Source organism: Pongo pygmaeus, chromosome 4 (genome assembly GCF_028885625.2).
Source record: "Pongo pygmaeus isolate AG05252 chromosome 4, NHGRI_mPonPyg2-v2.0_pri, whole genome shotgun sequence".
NCBI classification, from domain to species: Eukaryota; Metazoa; Chordata; class Mammalia; order Primates; family Hominidae; genus Pongo; species Pongo pygmaeus.
Window position 1 is genome coordinate 181,512,734 of NC_072377.2, and position 19,523 is coordinate 181,532,256.

At 40.9% G+C, this 19,523-nt stretch overlaps 1 protein-coding gene and 1 pseudogene across 15 annotated transcripts in view; one reads left to right on the plus strand and one right to left on the minus strand.

The window, feature by feature from the left end:
• Positions 1-19,523, minus strand: part of NSD1 (nuclear receptor binding SET domain protein 1) — a 170,633-nt gene that overhangs the window by 21,133 nt on the left and 129,977 nt on the right. For all 15 annotated transcript variants that reach the window (XM_054487297.2, XM_054487292.2, XM_054487296.2 and 12 more), the window contains 3 exons: positions 11,515-11,671; positions 9,426-9,631; positions 5,404-5,516 (listed from right to left, as the gene is read on the minus strand). In XM_054487297.2, the coding sequence (XP_054343272.1) occupies positions 5,404-5,516; positions 9,426-9,631; positions 11,515-11,671 (476 nt within the window). The remainder of the gene's footprint in view (positions 1-5,403; positions 5,517-9,425; positions 9,632-11,514; positions 11,672-19,523) is intronic.
• Positions 12,857-13,918, plus strand: LOC129037108 (protein arginine N-methyltransferase 1-like; annotated as a pseudogene).

A 19,523-nucleotide genomic window follows, 5' to 3' on the forward strand; every position in this document is an offset into this window, starting at 1 on the left:
AAAGCACTGTTCTTAAGTGGCAAATAAATGGCATGAAATCATCTGTGCATAATTTGGTTTACTCTGTGCCTCCTGCATCAGCCTCACAAGTAGTTGGGACTACAGGCAGGTATCACCACACCCAGCTTATAATTTAAAATCTTTTAAAAGGACTATAGCAATGTCACTCATGGATTAATTTAGAAGTGGTGCTAGTGCTCAAAAATACAGTGAAAGTATGGTGAGGTAAAACACGAAGGTTAAACAGTTATTGTGATACCAAATCCATTAATGTAGAGGTTTTAACAAATACTAGCAACAATAAGGAAAGACAATAGATGTTCCAATACAATAATGGATTTGTGCATGAGAATGTATCTCCCCTCATTTCATATTATTTCAGTGGGAACAGTCAGATTTAGTCTTCTAAGACAGAAACCGCACAAAAAATTTTGACTGTTCAGGAACTGTGTGATTTTGAATAAATTACTTGCAAGACTATTGTAAGAATAAGAAATATATGTATAGTACAGCACCTAGCTGCCTCTTAAACATGGTAGACATATTAAATTCTTTCTTCCTTCCTTATATAATGTCCTTATGATTGTTTCTCTCATATCAAATATTCTAGATTACTCATTCCAGTCCACCTAAAATCACTTACTTAAAAGTTATTTCTATCCTCTAAATTTTCAAATGCTTTCATTTCTTGCATTTTATTATTTGCCTACTCCCCTTTAATATTATAAAATCTACAATCTGGATATATGCTGCTATCAAACCATTTTTCTATCAACATTTAACAGGAGGAGGCCAGGTGCAGTGGCTCACATCTGTAATCCCAGCACTTTTGGAGGCTGAGACTGGAGGATTGTTTGAGCCCAGAAGTTCAAGACCAGACCAGGCAACACAACGAAACCCTATGTCTACAAAAAAAATTATAAAGCTTAGCCGGGCATGGTGGCAAGTGCTTGAGGTCCCAGCTACTCAGGAAGCTGCAGTGGGAGGATCGTATAGGCCTGCAAGACACTCCAGCAAGATGCTGTCCGTGGGGAAAAAGGATGTAAGTCTCACTGCCAGATCTGTTCCTAGATTCATCAAAACACTGGTAAGGTTTGGAAACTTCTTGTTAATGGAGAAATATCCCCAACACATGCAACTGGAAGCCATAAGGCATAAGGCTTATAATGTCTAAGGCAAATTCTATGGGGATAGACAACAACAGCTAATCTCAGTCACCCAAGACTACCAGTCCTGAATAGGGCATTTGAACACTCACTTCTGATTCAAAGTATTTTTACTTGAACCCTTCCCAAATACACATAAAGGTTCATGCTACTTCTTTTGTCTCTACAAATATATGTTTGTTTTTGTTTTGAGACAGGGTCTTACTCTATCCCCCAGACTGGAGTGCAGTAGTGTAATCACAGCTCACTGCAGTGTTGACTTCCCAGGCTCAGGTGATTCAGGTAGCTGGGACAAAACGCACCCCACATTTTTTTTATTTTTTATTTTTTTGTATTTTTTGTAGAGACTGGGTTTTGCTATGTTGCCCAGGCTGGAAAATATATGTTTTAATCACTGTTTCTTATCAACTGATCTAACCTGTTATTAATCCAAAAATAAGTTTTGTACTTATCACATCATAAACCAAAAGCAAACCAAAACAAATCCCACATGGTTAAGAACAAAGACATGGATATGTAATTCTAAGTAAATCTCACTATAGATCAGGAGTTAAGTAACTTTTTCCGTAAAGGGTCAGAAAGTAAATACTTCAGGCTTTGCAGGCCATAGATCTCCACATGTAGCTCGACTCTGCCATTGTAATATAAAAGCAGCCATATGTAATACGTAAATGAAGAAGCATGCCTGTATTCCAATAAAATTTTCTGGATACTGATTGAAAGTTGAATTTCACATCATCTTTATGTGTCACAAAATCTCTTTTTTGCCAATCACTAAAAAATATAAAAACAACGTGCAGTTCAAGAGTATTACAAGAATAGGCAGTAGACCAGATTTGCCCATGAACCATAGTTTGCCAATGCCTGCTCTGGATCCCTTTCCTGGAAATGTTTATTTAAAAAAAAAAAAAAAAAGTGGAGGAAAGAAGTTGGCCTCTAAATTCTTGATGAGGTCACTCACAGGAAACTGCTATCTCAATATGTTAATATGTTAACCCTAAAATGCCTACCTTGCTGTTATCTGACCCTTAGGACTATGTGAATAGAATTATTTTCCATTTCTGAGGCCTAACGACTACGTTCCAAGAATATATTTTCACATACATTGTGAGACTCATTTAGATCCAATTATAGGTTTTGAAATTCTTAATTTCAGAAGTTGTAATTATTTGTAAGGATTAACAGTTTATGACTTTTTTTGTTCTTTGTTCTTTTTTTAAATCTAATCTTGGTATTGATATTTTATGACATTTAAAGTAACAATGTAAAGGCCAGGAGTGGCAGCTCATGCCTATAATCCCAGTAATTTGGGAGGCCAACGTGGGAAGACAACCTGAGGCCAGGAGATCAGCCTAGGCAACATAGTGAAATCGTCATCGCTAATAAAGGGGGGAAAAAAAAAAACAACTGAGCCAGGCAGTGGCTCACCGTGGGAGGCTCAACTTTGGGAGACCGAGGCAAGCGGATCACCTGAGGTCAGGAGTTCAAGACCAGCCTGGCTAACATGGTGAAACCCCATCTCTACTAAAAACACAAAAATTAGCCAGGTGTGGTGGCATGTGCCTGTAGTCCCAGCTACTTAGGAGGCTGAGGCAGGAGAGTGGGCCGAATCCAGGAGATGGAGGTTGCAGTGAGCTGAGATCATGCCACTGTACCCCAGCCTGGGCAACAGAGTGAGACTCTGTCTCAGGGGAAAAAAAAAAAAAGGCTTCAAAAGCAGTGTTTATGACTTTTATCCCTTTTTAGAGGCCTTCCAAAGTTCAAAAAGAAAATATACTTATTTAAAAGAATAAAATTCAGGCCAAGTGTGGTAGCTCACGCCTGTAATCCCAGTTCTTTGGGAGGTTGAGGTGGGTGGATTGCTTTGAGCTGAGGAGTTCAGGACCAGCCTGGGCAACATGATGAAACCCCAACTCTACAAAAAATACCAAAATTAGCCAGGCGTTGGTGGCTCATGTCTGTAATCCCAGCTACTTAGGAGACTGAGGCAGGAGGCAGGAGAATCACTTGCGCCCACGAAGCGGAGGTTGCAGTGAGCCAAAATTGCGCCAATGCACTCTAGCCTGGGTCACAGAGGGAGACCCTGTCTCAAAGGAACAAACAAAGAACAAAACTGATTCTGTCTTGTAAATACCATGTAAGTCCATCAGACTAAATCTAAGACACGGTATGGAATTTTAGTGTTCTTACTTTTCCTATATCTTGTAACAACTTACTACTTCATCATTACACATTATTACTAACTCATCAATAATTCACAACTATGCTAAAGAAGACGGAAATAATAAGACAAGGGAGGCCAGGCGCGGTGGCTCACGCCTGTAATCCCAGCACTTTGGGAGGCCAAGGCGGGCAGATCACGAGGTCAGGAGATCGAGACCATCCTGGCTAACACGGTGAAACCCCGTCTCTACTAAAAATACAAAAAATTAGCCGGGTGTGGTGGCGGGCGCCTATAGTCCCAGCTACTCGGGAGGCTGAGGCAGGAGAATGGCTTGAACCTGGGAGGCGGAGCTTGCAGTGAGCCGAGATCGTGCCACTGCACTCCATTCTGGGTGACAAAGCGAGACTCCATCTCAAAAAAAAAAAAAAAAAAAGACAAGGGAAGCATAATGGAATCACATATAAGCACGATGAAATACTGAAATAAACTGTCACACTTTAGATTTTTTACGGCATTACCCAAAGTACTGCATTGTCGTTTAAAAAAAGTATAAAAGACTGTCTACTACACCTGAGGAAAGGAGTTTAAAAATAAAAAAGCAAGTATAAAACACTGGAGATACGATCTTGAAAGTCTGATTTCGGTAGGGTTATCAGATTTAGCAAATAAAAATCCAAGTCATCTAGTTCAATCTGAATTTCTGACAAACAACAAAAGTTTTTCAGTTTAACTATGCTCGATCCAATATTTGAGACAAACTTAAACATACTAGATTCTCAAGATGGTGGTCAAATTAGTCTCCAAGTAACATCTCAGATTATCAGTCTTTGGAAACACACAGCCGGGCGTGGTGGCTCATGCCCATAATCCCAGCACTTTGGGAGGCTGAGGCGGGTGAATCACCTGAGGTCAGGAGTTCGAGACCAGCCTGGCCAACACAGCGAAACCCCGTCTCTACTAAAAATACAAAAATTAGCCGCATATAGTGGTGTGCACCTGTAATCCCAGCTACTCGGGAGGCTGAGGCAGGAGAATTGCTTGAACCTGGGAAATGGATGTTGCAGTGAGCCAAGACTGCACCACTACACTCCAGCCTAGGAGACAGAGGGAGACTCCATCTCAAAAACAAACAAACAAAAAAAACAACACACACACATACACACACACAAAGGATAAGTGAACAAATAATGCATTTCTAAGAACAAAAAAGAAATAGGGTATTCTCATCCAGGAACAATGCCATCAAAGATGTTTTATAAGAACAACCTGGGTAACCTCCTTTTCTCAACAGGCCTAACAATATTCTTTCATGTTTTATGATATTTGAGCATCACAACTAACTTATCTGATAAAAAGAGGTTCGTAAAAAGGATTTAGTAAATATGAGGTTGGTGCAAAAGTAATTGAGGTTTGCCATTAAAAGTAATGATTTTAGCAACAACATAACACTAAAATTTCTAATAAATTTGTTCTCCACTGTCTCTTTATTTTTATGTCTGTCAATTATTCATATAAATGACATAAAAATGTTTAAAATACAAGTAGGCTCCACTGGACCCAGATGATAATGGTGATGACTATTTTACTAGGTAGGTTAAAGGTTAGGTGCACCTAAAATCAATTCTCCTGACATTGGGAATCCTGGCAATGTGCTAGGAACGGTGCTCTGGTACTTGTTTCTTTTTTTCTTCTTCTTTTTTTTTTGAGGTGGAATCTTACTCTGTCGCCCAGGCTTGAGTGTAGTGGCACCATCTCGGCTCACTGCAACCTCTGCCTCCCGGGTTCAAGCAGTTCTCCAGCCTCAGCCTCCCAAATAGCTAGAATTACAGGCACCTGCCTTGCCAGGCTGGTCTCAAACTCCTGACTTCAGCTGATCCGCCAGCCTCAGCCTCCCAAAGTGCTGGGATTACAAGTGTGAGCCACCGTGCCCGGCTATTTCTTATCTTCTTTTAAGCTCATACCTCTACCTAAAACGAACTATGCTTGTGCTTCCGTTCTTGTCATGAACAGAGTGGGAAGAGCCAGCTATTCCATATTTCTTCTAGAGAAGGTCCCCCAAGATTTTCTCCTCACCTTTATATGTTTATAAGGTGGTGGCTTCTTGTCATTCTTTCGGTCTTCCTGCAGCTGTCTTAGCTCTTTTTGGGCCTTTAATTCCTCAAACCTTGCTGCAGCTTCCTGAAGAGCTATGAAAACAGACAGCACAAGTCACTTCAAAATCTCTGGGTGGAATTACTTATTTATTCATTTATTTTTTACTTTTTCCCCTTTAAGTTGGAGAAACTCCATGTTTTACACAAAAATCGACCAATGCTATATGAAAAAGAAAACACATAACAGCTATTTTCAAACAGGTAATGTAGTCCAAAGGGTATTCAGACATAGTATTAAGACAAAACATAATCCAGAACTAAATGGCACAATACAGACTATCACCCTTTAGATCACGGGCGTCCATCCATTTGAATACGAGAACTTTTTTGCTTATCTGTGGTGGCGGATATCATAAAAATTATGCATGGATTTTTTTTTTTTTTTTTTAGCTTATCAGTTATTGTTACTGTTACTGTATTTTATGTTTGGCCCAAGACAATTCTTCTTCCAATGTGGCCCAGGGAAGCCAAAAGATTAGACAACTGTGCTTTAGGTGAGAAAACAATAAACAACTAAATGACTTTAAAAAGCCCACAGATACCATCTCCTAACAACTACACTTCATCTGCTTAGCAAAGTCACTGCCTTTAAGCCTTTCTTTCCTCAGTCCTAAACCTCCCACTTTAGGAAACATGCTACATCTTAGGTGCCCCAGATATTGTGCTCACTCTCCTCTGGCAGAAATTCAAAGTTGAAGCTTTGTTCTCCTTCTTGCCTCTTATCCTAAGACTTGTTGTGTAAATATAAACTATTAGCTCTAATGATACACAGATCTTCATAGCTAATCTACACTCAAGTACTGTACTTTATTTATTTATTTTTTTTGAGACAGGGTCTCACTCTAACACCCTGGTTGGAGTGCAATGGAGCAATCACAGCTCACTGCAGCCTCGACCTCCTCGGCTGAAGTGATCCTCCCACCTCAGCCTCCCAAGTAGCTGGGACTACAGGCATGCACCACCATGCCAGGCTAATTTTTTTGTAGAGACAAGGTTTTGCCATGTTGCCCAGTCTGGCCTCAAACTCCTAAGGTCAAGGTATCTGTTTGCCTCAGCCTTCCAAAGTGTTAGGATTACATGCATGAGTCACTGTGCCCGGCCCCTGTACTTTCTCATGTTTAAAAGATTGCAGTATCTGAAAAGTCCAACAAAATCTTAAGATTCTCATTCTGCACTTAAAACTGTAACTCCTTATTCTTCACCCACGTTAAAAACTCTGAGAATCCCATTCTTCCCACTTTCTCTGTGCCTTTCTCCCCAAGTCTGTCAATCCTTTAAAGAAATTCTCCCCTCTGACCTATTCTTTTTTTCTTCCTTTCCTTGTAGCCATCTACCAGAGTTTGTATGTGTTCCATGGAGTCATCTAAATTGTCCTAAAATGTGTTCTTTCCAGGAGAATCATCTAAATCTTCCTAAAATGTGTTCTTCTAAGGAGGTAGACTAGGACATTATTCAGCATGTCCTAGTCTACCTCCTTAACATCTATCCAATATAAATCATATTCTCCATCCCCATGAACGATTCACCATTAGTCTCATTCTTTCTTTCTTTCTCTTTTGGTGGTGGTGGTGGGGGTGGTGGTGGGGGTGGGGGGGCGGGGAGGGGTGGGTGGACACACAGAGTCTCGCTTGCTCTGTCACCCAGGCTGGAGTGCAGTGGCATTAGCCTCTGCCTCCCGGGTTCCAGCGATTTTCCTCCCTCAGCCACCCGAGTAGCTGGGATTACAGGCGCACATCACCATGCCCAGCTAATTTTTTTTATTTTTAGTAGAGACAGGGTTTCAATGTGTTGGCTAGGCTGGTCTCGAACTCCTGACCCCATAGTGCGGGGATTACAGGCATTAGCCACCGTGTCCAGCAGAGTCTCGTCATTTCTGTCCCAAACTACTTAGCCATCTCACTGATTTTCCCACATGCAGCCTCTCACCTTTTAATGGTCCCAACAATGTCCCAGGCTGAAGTTTCTAAAACTCTGCTCTAACTAGGGATCTAGTTAGATCTTCATCCTTTCAGGAAAATAGCCCAACACTCCCCCAACCATGTGCTTAAACTGTACCAAATACTTGGAGGTTGCTAACTCAGGATTTTATTAATAGATTCAACACGTGCTTTCACATGTGATGCCTTCTTGGTAAAATGTATCACATTTTAAGTCCTTTTCCTTCTTCAAAGTCAGTGTAGAGGTTAGATTCTGGCCCTACTATCAGAGTCAGAAACATTCCTCTATCACTTACTGGTACTGATATGTCAGGCGAGTACTTTAACATTAATGTGCCTCAGTTTCCTCATCTGCAAGATCAGGATGGTATCCACCTCATAGGGTTATCATAAGCACTTAAAGCAGAAAATAAACACTGAACAGGGTCTGGCAAACAAAAATGCTAACTATTATTATTATGATTCATTCCTCAGAGTCACTTAGTAATCATTCATGACTTCCAAACATTGCTCCCCAGTTTCCTCTTGCTCTGTTCCCACAGAATATACAATTCACACTTCTGCCACAATATTAATAATACCAAAATCCCGGCAGGTATTTCGACTGCTGGTATCTACTTCAGATTCTCCTGCAAAAATACAAGTTCCAAGAAGTCAGAGGCACCTAGAAACCCCCTGATTAAGGCAGAATCTCAGAGCTTAGGCAGGCTCAGACCTGAGGTATTCCTTATACTCCACCTTCTCCCCCAATCTCAGTGGTGGCCAGCTCTGTGCAGGCCAAAATACTGGTGACTTTATCCCTGACCACCTGAGATTACAAGACTCAAGACCGCAGCTCCTGAAGTATTAGTACTAATAGCGCAGTACTATGTATTTTTTTATTAGCAGTAGAACTGATAGACAGCCCATATCTTTGTACAGAAACCACAAGACAAACAGGATAAGTGAGGAGCTACTAAAATAACATGTGGCAAACAGAACCTTGTTAAACTTGTTCCCTATCGACATTACTCCCATTCCCCAACCAGAAAGTTTTACCTGCTTAGAATCTTCTTCCATGTCACTTGCTTAGAATCCCTTTTCATCTCACCCTATAGACAAAATCTTACACAGATGCTCCTCATGTTAACAATTGGTTTACCTGGATGTAATCCCATCATAAGCTGAGGAACATAATGGAAGTGCATCATCATAAAGGTGTAAGTTGGACCATTTTGAGTTGGGAACCATTTGTACTTTAAGGACCAAATACATTAAATAGCAAGGGATATATTATCTTTCAAAGGACAGCTAGAGGAAGAAGGTAATTACCACTAAGCGGATACCAATTACGTACTCTGCAGGGACACTTTTGATAATCCCACTGAGTTCTGAGAGCAAACTTTCTCCATTATATGGCGAGAGAAAACCGGGTTCAAAGTTGATTCGACCACCTGGTAAGCAGTAAATCTAGCTCTGCTTATAACAGGGTACCCTGCCTTCATTGCTAGGCCAGTTTACAAAACTTTATTTTGATTCAGAGCATTTATGCTTTGACCTTTACTAGTTTGTTCTACAATATCTGGTGAATTTTACTTCTTCCCAACAAGCTTAAGAGAAGAGAAGAGAAGAGAAGACAAGAAAAGACAAGAAAAGACAAGACAGGACAAGACAAGACTAAACTCCTTGGAGCAAATGTAGCTCTGCTAGAGATCTGAGCCTCTAACAAACTGAAGTGTTTCTTCTATGAAATAGTTTCAGAACTCCATTATTTGATGGAATGCTGAGAAAACAACTGATAAGTCAAAAAAAAGCTCAAGGAAATTCTAATTAAGTAAAGGTTAAGGCTCAAAAATAATGAGTTACATGGGTCAACTTCCTTGCAAAATACTGTATTTGCAGCCAGATAATGCCCTGAGAGGACAAAGGCAGTTTCAAAATGGAGCACATGTGAATTCTAAAACAGAGCAGACACTCAGGCAACAGAGGTCTGTGTTTGCCTGAGAAACAAAAAGGATAAAGTTACCTTTTTTATATGTCCCATCCACTCCTTTGCCCATCTTATCCTTGCTGCTCACGTCACCCTCCATGTAAGGGAAGACTCGGGCCTGGTGAGTCCACAAATAGTCATTAGATCCAAAAAAGAGGACCGGGAACTCTCCCACATCATGTCTCATCTTATCAATGTTGGAAGGAACAGCTCGAGGATGGCAGATCTCAGCTGGCCACCACCTGGAAAGGTGAAAAGGAGAAGGGAAACCTCTAGAAGGCTGCAAGCCATTAGGAAAATAACCTACTCATATAAAAGTAAGGATTAGCAATGTCTGTCTGTCCACATTAAAGTCCATCTTACGGCATTCTTACAACCTAACTAGAACACAAACAAGTTGTACGTGCTAGAAGCTGGAAAACACCTGCCCACATTCCCACACAGGCACGCACTCCCTTAGACTCAATTATTCTACTTCAAGGATTCTACTTAAGGAAATAATGATATAGGAACAGAGACTTATGACAGTAACATTCACTGAAGCATTATAAGAAGGAAAAACTGGAAAAGGTATAAATGCTCAACATCAAGAAAATAATAGTATTACCCATGGTACACTATACAAAATAAAATACAATTTGGCCTTTAAAAAGGAAACCTTCAATAATTAGTAGGAATATGGAAGAACAGCACCAAGAAATCAAAACACAAACACATACAAACAAAATCAAAGAATGTAAATTACTATACAGCCACTTTAGGGAGACAATTTGGCATTACCTATTAAAGCTGGAAACCTCTATCTACCTACTTTACTCCAGAGAATGCCCTAGAGAAGGCCCTAAGTATATAAACCAAATATATACTTGTATATAAGTATATACTTATATTCAAGGTCCCAAGTATATAAACCAAGAAAAACTGACCGAATGTTCACAGTCCAAACAGGAAAATGGGTAAGTGAACTAGACATTATGTGACTACATAAAGGAACAGTGAACTATGAATGAATCACTATACAATACTATGATGAATCTCAGGGGCATAAAAGTGAATGAAAAAAGTTGCAGGAAAATATATCAACAATAATTCCTTTACATAAAGGTCTAAAACATACCAAAGAAAACAAACTCTCACAGAACGGCGAAGGAATGAAAAACCTAAAATTTAGTACAGTGGTTACCTCTGGGGGTAGGAGAGAATGGAATCAGGGCATGGAATAAACCTCAAAAGTACCAACAGTGTTCTATTTCTTTAAGTAGGAGGTACACACACAGGTGTCACTTTTGTTATTCTTTAAAGTCATGCATGTTACATCCTTTGTGCTTTCCATATTCAATCAAAATTTTTTTTAAATTTTATTATTATTATACTTTTAAGTTTTAGGGTACATGTGCACAACGTGCAGGTTTGTTACATATGCATACATGTGCCATGTTGGTGTGCTGCACCCATTAACTCGTCATTTAGCATTAGGTATATCTCCTAATGCTATCCCTCCCCCCTCCCCCTGCCCCACAACAGTTCCCGGTGTGTGATGTTCAATCAAAATATTTTAAAAAAGAAAAAGTGGCTGGGTGCAGTGGCATGTACCTGTAGTCTCAGCTACTCAGGAGGCTGAGGCGGCAGGATCCCTTAAGCCTAGGAGTTTGAAGTTGCAGTGAGCAATGATCACACCACTGCACTCCAGACTGGGTGACAGAGGATACCCTGTCTCAAAACAAACAACCCAAGACACATAACAGAGTATTATCTGTAAAAACAGTTATTTTGGATGGTGGGGGGCATAACTGCGTATTGGTACGTCTGGGAGTACATATGCCGAAATGTTAACAATGCGCTTGCCTTGTGAGATTATTAGTGTCTTTTCATTTAAAAAAAAAAAAAAAACTTTTCACAAAATACATAAAAGAAAAAAAAATTTCGACAGAGAACATGTATTATTCCTATAATTGTAAATCATAAAGTTAGGTTTCTCTTCCTAAAAGGAAAAAAATCAATAAAAAGAGGGGAGGAGTACCATGAGTAATTAAGTAGATGATTAGAAATACGTTAAGCATTGTATCTGAGAAGTCTCAAGAAACAGAGGATGGTAAAAGAGATGAGTGCTATTCTTCAGGCTTACCTGTATCGTCCAACTTTTACCCAGACAATCTCCCTGTAGTGTGGCTTTTTGCCTGCCTTACAGTCATTGCAATACCAGTTTCCTTCAGGGATATCAATGTTCAGGCATTCACGATGAAAAGCAGCAGGGCAAGAATCACAGCACAGAAGGCTGCCTCCTGTGGGAATAAAAAAATGTGGCATTCAGACCACAAGACTGCACTTAAGAACCCAGCTAAAATAGCTTTTGCTCAGCTCTTAACCAGTTTAGCGCTTATTAATTTAACTAGTTATCCAGAAAGCCTATGCTGAAGAAGTATTCCCACTCCAACAACCCCGAACACGGCTCCCCTCAAAGCTTCTTAGATTCACAGCTAATAAACATGAGATCCTATTGGCAGAATTAAGTTAAAGCAATGAAGTCACAAGGAAACCTATAAAGTCACGTATGTGTACATCCATACACATATACATATTTTCTTTCTCTTCACTAAAAGATATACTAAATAAAAACATCAGTGACACATAATGACCAGAGTATAAACAGCATAAGCTTTATTTAACTCTCGTCAGGTTCAGGTTGGAATTCTAGCTCTAGGACCACAGGCCCTTGGGAAATTCACTTTCCTTGCTGAGCTATAATTTCCTCAGCGGTAAGGAGTTTTCTCTAATAAACAATAACCACATCTGTTTGAGGATTCACCTAGCTAATAAGTTACCTAGTAGCGTCTGACACATAAGTAGTATCTCCATATGGTTAGTTCCTTCCCTCCTTTCAAAACTACTAACTTTTCGGCTGGACACAGTGCCTCAGGCCTGTAATTCCAGCACTTTGGGAGGCTGTGGCAGGTGGATCACCTGAGGTCAGGAGTTAGAGAATAGCCCGGCCAAAACGGCGAAACCCCCATCTACTAAAAAATTAGCCAGGCGTGGTGGCACATGCCTGTATTCCCAGCTACTCGGGAGGCTGAGACAGGAGAATTGCTTGAACCTGGGAGGCGGAAGTTGCAGTGAGCCAAGACAGCACCACTGCACTACAGCCAGGGTGATAGAGCAAGGCTCTTGTCTCAAATAAATAAATGTACAAATGCTTTCAAAACACGGTAGTTTCAGCAGACAGGCAGGCATTTTATTTTGTTGCCAAAAAGAAATGAGCCACGCTGTTGCCAGAAATGAGCATGCTTCAAACATGCTAGACTCAAACATGTAATTCCAAGTTTTACCCTGAAGTGGGGAGTAAAGCCTTAGCAAAGAATATATCCGAGTTAATCTTGTTCTCACTGTGCTTCTTTCACTTCTTAAAATTCTACTATAGAAAAAGGCAGGGGTCTTGGTGGCCGGCAGAGGAGTAGGTGCGGGTGAAGATGGCGGCCGCCGAGGTAGTGAACTGCATCATGGAGGTGTCCTGTGGCTAGGCGGAAAGCAGCGAGAAGCCGAACGTCGAAGGCGTGACGTCCAAAGATTACTACTTTGACTCCTATGCCCATTTTGGCAACTCCATGTTTCACAACCGGCACCTCTTTAAAGACAAGGTGGTGCTGGATGTGGGCTCGGACACAAGCATCCTCTGCATGTTCGCCGCCAAGGCCGGGCCCGCAAGGTCATCGGCATCGAGTGTTCCAGTAGCTCTGATTATGCGGTGAAGATTGTCAAAGCCAACAAGTTAAAACACTTGGTGACCATCACCAAGGGGAAGGTGGAGGAGGTAGAGCTCCCGGTGGAAAAGGTGGACATCATCATCAGCAAGTGGATGGGCAAACTGCCTCTTCTACGAGTCCATGCTCAACACCGTGCTCTATGCCCGGACAAGTGGCTGGCGCCCAATAGCCTCATCTTCCCAGACCGGGCCACACTGTATGTGACGGCCACCGAGGACTGGCAGTACAAAGACTACAAGATCCACTGGTGGGAGAACGTTTATGGCTTCGATATATCTTGCATCAAAGATGTGGCCATCAAGGAACCCCTAGTGGATGTGGTGGACCTCAAACAGCTGGTCACCAACGCCTGCCTCATAAAGAAGGTAGACATCTACACCGTCAAGGTGGAAGACCTGACCTTCACCTTCCCGTTCTGCCTGCAAGTGAAGCAGAATGACTACGTGCACGCCCACGTGGCCTACTTCAACATCGAGTTTACGCACTGCCACAAGAGGACCGGCTTCTCTCCACCATACCCAAGTCCCTGTACACGCACTGGAAGCAGACGATGTTCTACATGGAGGACTACCTGACCTTGAAGACGGACGAGGAGATCTTTTCTACATGGAGGACTACCTGACCTTGAAGACGGACGAGGAGATCTTCGGCACCATCGGCATGCGGCCCAACGCCAAGAACAACTGGGACCTGGACTTCACCATCAACCTAGATTTCAGGGGCCATCTGTGCGACCTGTCCTGCTCCACAGACTACAGGATGTGCTGAGGCCCGGCTCTCCCGCCCTGCACAGGCCGAGGGGCTGAGCGTTCCTAGACGGTTGTGGGGCTCCCCCTTCCTCTCTCCCTCCCTCCCTCCCGCAGAGGGGGTTTTAGGGGCCTGGGCTGGGGGGATGGGGAGGGCACATCATGACTGTTTTTCATAACTTATGTTTTTATATGGTTGCGTTTATGCCAATAAATCTTCAGCTGGGAAACAAAAAAAAATTCTTACTATAAACATACTTCTGTTGGCACTTTATATATAATTTATTCCCATGCTGACTTTTGCCTTTTTTTTTTAACAGTCCAGAGATCTTTTATTTTTTTAACACCTATGATGCCATGAATTCATAGGGAATAGGTTCCAGCAGCTCAGGCTCCTTCTCATTGGTTCTCACAAAGTATGCTTCTCTGGGTGGAGCAAGCTAGTGCTTCAGGAGAACCCCGGTAACATTCTCTTTGGCTTCTTTTTCTGATCATTTTCCTTCATACGTTTCAGGAAGCTCTTCTGGCTCTCAGGAGTGCTTAATGTGCTCAATATGCACATGAAATCTCTTGGCAAGAATCTTGCCCTTAACTTGTTTACAACAATGCCAACAGCATGCTGGGTAACATTGTAGACTCTTCCAGTTTTGCCATGGTAACACTTGTGGGGCATTCCTTTTTGAAGAGTACCCATTCCTTTGATGTCTACAATATCACCTTTCTTATAGATTCGCATATATGCGGCCAAAGGAACAACTCCATGTTTTCTAAAAGGCCTAGAGAACATGTATTGGGTGCCTCTCCTCTTTCCCTTTGTGTTCATCATTTTGGCAAATTACAGGAAGATGGCAGTTCCGGCCAAAAGGGCCTTTACTTAATAATTCTCTTCAACAAGCTCTTAAAATAAGAGTGGGAGTTTTATTTGTTTTTGTTGGGGCCAGGGGTGTGTTTCAGATCAGACTCCTACTTCAACTGGAAAAGCTCGCCTTTTGTCTGTATTGTATAGTGAAGCTCTCAGATTCAGAGTAAGATTACATTTGGAAATGCGTCTGCTGCTAAAAAACAAGTCTGAAGAACAATTATACACTCTAAACCTCTACTTAGCTATTTTGGTAATCAAATAATCTTAGAATGGTACACTAACAGTGACATAAATTCAACTAGCCCAGTGGCGGGATACTGTCTGCAACATTCCTATCTATGCTTAGTCACTTGCTGAATTACAACTTGTTTAGTCTGCTTACATAGTTTTAGGAGAAAAATCTTCCTTTCATTAAATTGGCATTCATGATACACTAGAAATATTTCACGTACAAAAAGGCACTCAAAGAAGGATATAACATGAAAACAAACCTGGATAAAAGAAAACCCACTGAATAAAGGACAAAGGTCAAAGATGAGGGGAAAAAGTGGCAAGCACCTCTGTATTTCAGGACAGAACATAATGCAGATTGAGCTGAGGAAGAACAGGAAGGAAGAAATCAATAGAACTACTCTGGGTAGATAGATGGGAAGCAGGAAGGAGGGTCTATCTAGTGACACTAGAGGTAATATACAGGAGAAAGCCGGAAAACCAGGAAGACAGACAGAAGAGGGAAAACTGCATGAGCCACTAAAACAAAGATAAAAAGAGACACTTGGTGGAAGAGGGAAAGAAAGAGAAAATGCATTTTAAACATACTGCTAAATTGAAAGGGTCCAATTCCTTACAATTTGCAATTTACCAAATTATGATCCTACTACCCGGGTTAACTACCTTTAGTTCTCTCCTTTACATGAGGGGGAAAAAAGTTGTAAGACTATTTTCCATCCCTGTTCACCAACTACAGGATAATCTTAGTTTATGGGAGCAGTCCTTGGGCTTTTTGGCCTAAGGCTTTCCTTGAATTTACAGGACCACATTATGCTCTTGAAAATTACAAAGAAACCCAAAGTGCTTTTGTGTGTACAGGATATAATACAGATATCTGCAAGAGAGAAATTTAAAACTAAAAATATTTTAAGTATCTAAATTCATTTTAAGTATCTATTTCATTTTATTATTTTAATTTCCTAGTTCCCACAAGCAGATACTAAGAATAATTAACCCATTAAACATTATTCACATTTTAATAAAAACTATATTTTTCCTCATCTTTGTCACCCAGGGTAGAGTGCAGTGGCATGATCTCAGCTCAATGAAACCTCCACCTGCCAGGTTCAAGCGATTCTCCTGCCTCAGCCTCCTGAGCCATGCCAATTTTTTTTTTTTGGTAGAGATGGGGTTTTTGCCAGGTTGGCCAGGCTGGTCTTAAACTCCTGGATTCAACTGATCTGCCACCTTGGCCTCCCAAAGTGCTGGGATTATAGGCGTGAGCCATCTCGCCTGACCCATTTTTGGAAATATTTTTTTTTTTTTGAGACAAGGTCTTGCTTTGTCACACAGGATGGAGTGCAGGCACACGATTTCGGCTCAATGCAACCTCCGTCTCCCTGGTTCAAGTGATTCTTCTGCCTCAGCCTCCTGAGTAGCTGGGCCTACAGGCATGCACCACCACGCCCAGCTAATTTTGTATTTTTAGTAGAGACGGGTTTCGCCATGTTGGCCAGGCTGGTCTTGAACTCCTGGCCTCAAGTGATCCACCCACTTCTGCCTCCCAAAGTGCTGGGATTACAGGCATAAGCCACCGTGTACAGTCCATTTTGGCAAATATTTTGAATTGCATTTTTTGCAATATGTTATTTGTTTGACATACGTGAAGAAAGTATGGCCTCTCAGAGATATATTGCTGGAAAAGAGTGCTAAAATAACCTGTTCAGTAACTGTGGATATTCATTCTTTGATACTATACTAAAACTCCACAGTGTATAGTTGCAATGTGGAAACTGAAACTATGTCACTAAACTTAAAATGACTACACTAAAATTCATTGATCTGTCTTCTACTTTGAATGGATCTTTTACATATGCAAAGTTTTTAACATCATGCATTAGCTATATTAAAAATATTGCCTCATCTCTACTAAAAATACAAAAAATTAGCTGGGCGTAGTGGCACGTGCCTGTAGTCCCAGCTACTCGGGAGGCTGAGGCAGGAGGATCGCTTGAACCCGGGAGGTGGGGGTTGCAGTGAGCCAAGATCGCGCCACTGCACTCCAGCCTGACGACACAGCCAGACTCCGTCTCAAAAAAAAAAAAAAAAAAAATTGGTTCATTGAGTCATATGCATCTTCTAAATGGCCTATTTCATTATACTTTTAAAATCACATTTATTAATACTACCATGATCCAATCGGTAAGTACTAAGAAATTGTCAAACTGAAGGTAGCAGATAATAGTTTACGAAAATTTTAATTTTCACTTAAAAGCTCAAATTTTATCATTGGCCATTATTTTGCAGTTGTTTTTCTTGAATTGATAGGCTCACAGTTGTTCATTTTCAAGTAAATGTCTGCCAAATATCCAAGCATGAATAACCATAGTTTATCAGTAACTCTTACCATTAAAAATGGTGTTCCGTGAACAATGTGGATAGTTCAGCCTGAAACTCAGTTGCATGAGTGCTTTAACTCAAGATAACCATCAGTATGCAAAGAAACTGCTTTATGTGTACTTCCCACTTCATCACAGAGAATAGAAAAACAATGTTCACTTCATGGACAAGATATAATAAAACTAAGGTGCTTTACTTCAAGAATCTTCTAAGGTGAAACTGCCATGCTTTTACTGCGAGTAGGTGATGATACAGAACACAATGACTGCTTACTTGTATTGGTTTGGAGGTAGTGCCTTGGTTTATACTAAGGTGGCAGCAGTTTTACCCATCCATTGACTGTGTACTAGCTGTCAGATTTCAACTAAGTAAAAAAAGCTTCCAGAATTAACTAAACTCCAGTCTTTGGCTACAGAAACAATATATCGCAAGTAAGGAAAATTCTTCTTTTACAGAATTATTGGCATATACATACGCCTGATAATACAAATCTCCTTAGTGATGTGAATTCAAAATATGTCAGACAAGTCTCAACCAACTTAGAAAGTTTATTTTGCCAAGGTGACAATCACGTCCATGACACAACCTCAGGAGATCCTGGCAACACGTGCCTAAGGTGGTGGGGGTACAGCTTGCTTTTATATATTTTAGGGAGATAAGAGACATCAGTATGTGTAACATTGTCATTGGTTCTGATAGGGGGTTGGGGTTCCAGGTCATAAGTAGGTAAAAGACAAAAGGTTGCATTCTTTTGAATCCTTCATCAGCCTTTCACTGAATACACAATTTAATCTGGCTCAGTGAAACTGCATTTTTACATAAATAGGGCAGAGGAAGCAATCAGGTATGCATTTGTCTCAGATGAGCATAGGGATGACTTTCTGTCCCACACCTGTGAAGATAAGCGATCGGTTTCCACTGCCAGGGTGAAATTCAACAGAACAGAGCAATTCTCCTGCCTCAGCTTCCCAAGTAGCTGGGATTACAGGTGTCTGCCATCACGCCTGGCTAAGTTTTGTATTTTTAGCAGAGATGGGGTTTCACCATGTTGGCCAGGCTGGTCTCGAACTCCTGACCTCAGGTGATCCGCCTGCCTCAGCCTCCCAAAGTGCTGGGATTAGAGGCGTGAGCCATGGCGCCTGGCCTTGTAGCTGTATTATTGAGGAATAAAATGGGAGGCAGGTTTGCCTGATGTAGTTCCAAGCTTGACTTTTCCTTGGCTTAGTGATTTGGGCCTCCTGGGATTTATTTTCCTTTCACAGTGATATCTATTTTTTTGGTTGTTTTTTGTTTTGTTTTGTTTATGAGGTCAGTCTCGCTATATTGCCCAGGCTGGTCTTGAATTCCTGGGCTCAAACAATCCTCCCACCTTGGCCACCTGAATAGCTGGGACTACAGGCATGCACCACCATGTTCGGCTTCTTTAGTGATATCTTAAGAAAGAGGAAAGAAAAAGAAGGTATTGTTTCCTTGAAGGAAGTCATCTTGCAGGGAAAGTGGGTAGTAACAAAGATAATTTTTAGAAGAAAATCAAACAAAATGAGGCAGGCTGTAGAAAAAGTCAGCCCTACAGAGAATTAAAAATGAGACCAGAGACCATTTAAACTTATTTTCTCACTGTGCAAGGGCTTTAATCATATCTTTTCATTTAATTGATGCTATTATAATATGACTGTGTGATAGGGAATAGAGCCTATATTTTATAAACAAGCAAACCAAGCCTTGGTAAAGCAATTTGCCTGAAGCGACAAGCCAGAATTCAAACTTGGACTTCGAGATTCGAAGTACAATGCTCATTCTATTACATTTATTGACTCTTTTTAAAATTAGTCCCTCAGAATGTTCAGAGCCAGCCAGGTTTTCAGGAAACTGCATAATCAATAAGTAGATAATAAAAAAATTATTGCCAAGTAACTACTAAATCAACAAAATAAAATCTGAAAATAAATGAGAAAACTGAAGAACTGGTACCACTCTCATCACTAGGAAATAGTGGAGCAAAGTCCACAATGAACTTAGAAAAATACCATCACAAAATACCAATACCATTACCATGAACTTAGAAAAGTATCATTTACCTTTGTACTAGATATCCTTCTAGTACAAAGGCAAATGATGCCTCAAAGCAGAGAAATGAGCACCTGTGGGCTCACAA